Source organism: Aspergillus neoniger (assembly GCF_003184625.1).
Source record: "Aspergillus neoniger CBS 115656 unplaced genomic scaffold BO87scaffold_79, whole genome shotgun sequence".
Classification (NCBI taxonomy): Eukaryota; Fungi; Ascomycota; class Eurotiomycetes; order Eurotiales; family Aspergillaceae; genus Aspergillus; species Aspergillus neoniger.
Window position 1 is genome coordinate 44,304 of NW_020291207.1, and position 6,039 is coordinate 50,342.

Here is a 6,039-nt window from a genome sequence, read left to right on the forward strand (position 1 = left end):
ATTATTTTGATTAGTTATTTTTCTTTGAGTGGAAAAAAAAAAAAAAAAAAAAAAAAAAAAAAAAAAAAAAAAAAAAAAAAAAAAAAGAAGGTCGTAGGTGAAAACGGAAAATCTACACGAAAACCCCGGGATCGAATGTACGAATCGAGGATAATTGAATCTACAATAAATATAGTAATGGGGGATACGGAGTACTAGAATACAAAGTAGGAATAAAGATTAAAAGAAAAAGGACATTCCAACTTGAATTGAAGTGGCCACCGCAACCGGACGGACCGCCAACCCGCGGGGTGGGACTGCAGTTTAGTCCAAGCCGATTCGATCCTCTCGCCTTTCCTTCTCCACGCGTGGGGCTTAAAGCTAACTAAGTACTACTCCGTACAGAAGACAACTTACCGGAACAGACTTAACTAACTAGAAACTCTACCTACAAAGTAGATAGAGGCTTCTACTGTGGTGGACCAAGAAAGAAGATATACTGGTAGAGTGCAAGACTGCATTGGGGAGGCAACTACTTAGTAAGATTGAGCTAGTACCTTGAGAACCAGCCAATCCACGAGGACGGATTTTCTCCTGCTGTTGGCCGGACCCAGTTTGTCCCCGACGTCCGAAAGCAGCAGCAGGGATTCATCGGTACCTTCGCCTCTGTTGGCCCTCCGCCCCTTTTCGTTTTATCACTTTCTACTGGTCTTGACAATCCCCCAAAACCCATCAAGAGGATCTCGGAGGTGGAGTTCATACCGCAAATCCTGAAGTTCCGCGGCGTTTTCCTTCATGAGTGACGGCTTTGACTTGCTCAATCAATTTTACAGACTAACAGTTACAGATACTAATAATTCTCGTTGCGTGGATTCTAAACCTCCTCCCTTGACAGTCTAGATCTCCAAAGAGGGGCTGTAGCAACCGCATTCGGGACTTGATGCGTTTGAACGTTTTCAATATCCATCAGCCAACGCTTCGCAAACATCCTCCGGCCCAGCAGCGCTCCACTCCGAATTTAATTTCCGCACCGGCGCTATCGCGTGAATCATCTAAGCGGCGATCGGCATTTTCGCGCAAAGTATGTCTCCTCTGTACCTGCTTGTGACTGCGGCCAATGCGTTCACCCCCAAGTACAAATTGCCCTCCAATGTCAGTCATCGCTTACACCTACGTGGTCAGTCCTGGAGTCACATTCGGCTGATCGGCTCGATGGAACCAGCTAAGAAGGTATCTTAGAACAGATATAGAGAGGAAAGGCGTGGAACTCTCCCAACAGAAGAGCTCGCGAAACAGGGCAAGAGAACACATGTCACAAAAAAAAAAAAAAAAAAATAAAAAAATAAAAAAAAAAGCAATATATGGTGGATATCGTATGTACGATGCCGAGAAATCGTATGTACGATGCCGAGAAGCCTCCAGAAATCATACATATGGCAGCAGGCAACCAAGCAAATGAGTATCGAGACTAAGTGAGAATTCGGTAGGTTCACAAGAGGAAAAGCGGTCAAGGTCCAGGCACCATGGTCCATGTCGCTGCATCGCAATTGACCTCTTCGAAGCTGTGCAGAGTGCTAAAACCCAGCCCTGACAGGCAGTCAAAATTACCATCGATATCAACCTAGAATCAGCATGTTAATACGATGAATCTTGTTGAACACCAATCAAACGGTATAGTAACTCACACTGTCCATGATCACCGCCTCGGCGCCTTGTTTGCGAATCTGCTTGATGCCTAGCAAGACCAGCCCCTGCATGACTGTGGCGTACTCGCCAACTGAAGGAGAAATGACTGGAGATGAGATACCCCCTGCCGGGACTTGGGTAGACTTCAACGCGGGCATATGTTCCGCCAAGGTCGCCCGTCCGGTATATATGACTACGCTTCCCAGGATAGCCCCATCGCCAGGCCGTGTAGCCCGAATGATGCCACAATGTGGAGCCCCTCCTAGAGCTACCCTGTAGATGTCTATCACACCTTGCCTGGAGTTCGTCTTGATATGGTCAAGGATGGAATCCGCGTAATCCCAGCCATGGACGAGGTCATAGGTCACGTCTGCATTTTGAAGGCCAAAGACCAGCCCGTCGGGTGGCGTCCAAGTGGTCAGGTTGCGGAGCACCACGCTGCAAACGGGCCGCGAGAGCGCCGTGTTCCAGCCCAGGTTTGCAAACCATTGCCGCAGCCTTTTACGCTCTACTGGGTTCGCCGATGGGATGCCAAGATAAATCCCTGGAAGTCGTGATCCGAGCTGGAACCTTTTCACGCCTTTTCGCTGGAGAAGTGTTCGAATGGCGCGGCTGTGGAGTGAATTTCCTATCGACAACTTTCGTCGCGCAGGATGGACGATCAAAGATCCAATAACACCAGTCCCCGTGGAGCGAAAGAAGTACGTAGAACAAAAGCCGTACAATGCTTGGGTGCTGCTGTTCCGAACGACGAAATGCGCTTCGTCAATCTCCTCCCGCCGAAGCAGGAAGCTGCTCGACGTTACTCCCAATAATTCGGAACGCTGTCCCTGGGCACAATCTCCTCTGACCGCATCCAAAAGAGAATCTAGAGAGCGTGCATCTCTCTCCTCATTCCAAGTTTCTACCAGCCAGTGTTGTCTTGCTTGGTGCAGCTTCTGACTGCGGCTTATAGAACCAGGCAATGAGCCAACGGGGTTCAACTCCCCGTAGAGTACTTTGACCAGGGCCTCCAACGCGGTTTCAGTGAAATCGTAAGTGCAAATATAGGTTCCAATAGATGGATCCATGGCGAAGTCGTATGGAGAACTGGCAGCGACAACAACGAGAGGCTTCTCGCGAGCTTCACCAGATGGGGTAAATTGTGATCTACAGATCATGGAGACGTGTTTAGTAAATCCATGCTGGTATAAATTTCTGTTAGCGTCTGCAGTGACAACGATCACTGCATTGGCCCGGTCAATGAGATTTTCATGGATCGGACGCACGCCGTTAGCCGTGTAGGATGTGTGCAAGACACGGCCACTCCTTTGCCGCGAAAGGGACCGTCCAAGCTCCTTGAAGACGCTTTCGCCGCTTAGCACGGAAGCCGTCCGGTCCCATGATATAGGATCGAGCGACATATTTGAGTGCTCACTTACGGAGCGGGATACGGCTGAAGCAGGCAGCGGCTTCACCAATGGCGTGAGCAAAAGCAGCTCTTCGTTTGAATCCAAGATGTTGGAAAGGGGAAGGAGGTTCTTTTTATCCCGCACAACTGAGATAGAGCTATTGTATGCCCTGGTGGAGAGGCTTGTATGAGACGGTTGCATCTGCGTAAGCGAAGGGATGCCGGGAGGATTGAGGGCCCGCTCCCAGGAGGTGCATTTGGCTTTTAGGTTGAGAACCCTGCGTAAAGATTGCTCTATGCGTGCCCGCCCGATAATACCGTTCTCCACACCGAGTTTTAGGCCGTTGATAGCCTCTTGCTGCACCTGGAACGACCTGCAGAGGAGTATAATATCACAGCCTGCATTCTTGGCCATCACCGTTCCTCCGCCAACACCAATGTTGTGGGTGAGGGCCTCCATTTCCAGACACTCCGAAACGACAACGCCTTCGAATTTTAAGTCCTTCCGTAGCAGATCATCGACGACTTGCTCACTCAGACAGGCATGCATAACGTTGACTCCGGCGGAGGACATTGAAACGCCCCCAACCATCATGGAGTCCAGCCCGTGGACAATAGCGTTGCGGAAAGGCACCAACGCGGTGAGGCTGAGCTGTTCCAGTGACTCCGTGATGATTGGGACATCAGTCTGAGACCCGAGAAATTCCAAGTTACCATATGACGGAAAATGCTTGCCACAGGTGACCAAACCTGCTTTCTGGTAGCCCTTCATGAACTCCACACCGTATTGCGACACCTCTTGCGGATCGTCACCGGTGGTGCGGACGCCTAGAGGCTGGGTCCGTACGTTTGTCAGTACGTCTAGAACTGGGCCGAGGATCCAGTTGACCCCGACAGCCTTAAGCTCCTGTGCAGTGGCCGTTGCGACTTCGTGGGCCAAAGTTTTCGAACCTGTAGCGGCGATCCCCATGGCGCTAGGATACTGTCGGATGTATATCTCGTCATACAGACTATTCACGCCTCCGTTCTCTTGATCGAGAGCGATGAGTAGTGGCACCGGATGGCCAGCATCCCGGGCAATTGTCTGGAGTTCCAGGACCAGTCGCGTTGCATCCTCGGCAGCTAGACGTGGATCAGCATCTGAGTTATAGAGAAAGGTAAGAGACACGGCTGCAAGGCAGCTACTATCAATCGGGAGAAGATAAGTGATAAAAAGGGTGAGGTGCGAAGATACATTTTAGATTCTTGGCAGTGAGTAGGACCGAGCCCAGATGGTAGTCTTTGATCAATGAGCGGATCTGAGGGCTAACAGACGTTCCGTCGAAGCCCATCATAAATAGCTGGCCCATCTGCCTGCCGAGGGACGATGTGACAGCCTAACCGTCAGCCATGATTGATGAAAAAGAAATGCAACGATGAGACGGAAGGTTGGGGGGGTTTCCGAAGGGATCAAAGTGGAGAGGGAGGCGGTATAAGGAGAAAGATTAGATCATGGATGGGATGCATGGGCAGGAATGAGCCGACGAAACAGACAAGTACAGAAAGTAATGTGCAACAGATGGTTGAGTAGGTAATGGTAACTTGGGGAGTGTATCAATAATCAATGGACAGAAGAGACAGAAAGGGATCGAATAATAGAAATTAGATCGAAAAAGGGAATGCCAAGGCTAGTACACTCCTACCTGTCTAGATCCTCCCAGCCAGGCGGCAACATGTCCTCTCTGGGGGCCATGAGAGCCCGGCGTGGGAAGGAATGTTGCGGGTGCAATGGCAGAGAAAGGCAATCTTGTTTCGGAATGATGGATGGGGTAGGTGGTAGCAGCAGTAGCAGCAGCAAAAGTAATAGAGTAGTAATAGTAGTATGGACAGTAGTATGATAGTGGTAGGACTGATAAGGGGAAAAAGGCACTGTAGGTGTGGAACGGAAACGCAACCACTTGAATCGGACGGAATCGAGGGAGTCCCAGTCGATAAGGTAGTCGGTTGCAAACGTCAAAGAAATGTGGGCGGACAAGACAGGCGCGCCGGCGCCGGCAGTTGATACCAAGCTAGTATGTACCTCTTGCTTTAGCTCGCAAGCTTCATGGATCAGATAAAGCCCGGGCGGATCGGAGAGGGAATCAGATGATGAGTGGCCGGTTGAGCCAGCCTCCGTCCAGTCCAATTTCCCAGGATGGATAGGAGGTCCTGACTAACAGGCTAGTACTTACTTACTACCTGTCTGTCTGTCTGTCTGTTTGACTGAACTGATAACGGGTGTGAAGGAAGCCAACAACTCCAGGGGAATGGAGGTTAAGTCTAGAGAAGTCAGGGTATATGGCCTTGTAGGCCGAGCTCTAAAGCCTAGGAGAGATCCTTTGGGAGGAGATAGATCATAGATGGATGATGCCCATCCTATTCTTGTCCATCTAGTAGTAGTAGATAGAATGATAGTCGAATCAACATGGATGGCATCCTTCCTCCCTGCACCGGGTCTTCGGTATGTGCTGGAAGAATAATGTTCCGCTGGATAATCTGTGTGAAGCAGCTCACGTGGTGTACCAGAGATACATTCTCATTACGATACCGAAACAGTGACAGATGAAAATTATTTCCAGTCTGATACATACCGTACGTAGTCTCTCGAACGGGTATTTTTGTACCATACCTTACTAACTATTCACAGCGTAGGGAACCTGGAGGGTTGCATGGGTCTGTGACACACAGGGCTTGTTTCCCCGGTTTGCCGCGATGGCCGAATGCAACGGCAACGCCCGCCAACAGTCTTTGAACCAATTGAATGGAACGGAAGCACTGGGACGCTGCCCCGTCAGGTTAGCCGCCCCCTCCCTTCAACTCTTTATCAGTGTTATCATCAACATGATAGTTAACTAGTAGTAGATATGCCACACCACGGTCACCTGCCTCGGGGATGTCCTCCTTGGCAAGTTTCTTTGAGCATCTACTCAAGCCGATTCGCCCTATGCCACCCCCTTCTGCAACAT

The 6,039-nt window shown here is 50.0% G+C and overlaps 1 protein-coding gene across 1 annotated transcript; it reads right to left on the reverse strand.

Annotated features, from left to right (window-relative positions):
* Positions 1–1,486: 1,486 nt before the first annotated feature.
* On the reverse strand, positions 1,487–4,787 carry BO87DRAFT_322567 (putative beta-N-acetylglucosaminidase; the record flags this gene model as incomplete). Its single annotated transcript, XM_025619981.1, has 4 exons — positions 1,487–1,600; positions 1,665–4,177; positions 4,290–4,408; positions 4,738–4,787. The coding sequence occupies 4 exons, from the start codon at positions 4,785–4,787 to the stop codon at positions 1,487–1,489; spliced, it is 2,796 nt and encodes a 931-aa protein (XP_025473779.1).
* Between the last annotated feature and the right edge of the window lie 1,252 nt (positions 4,788–6,039).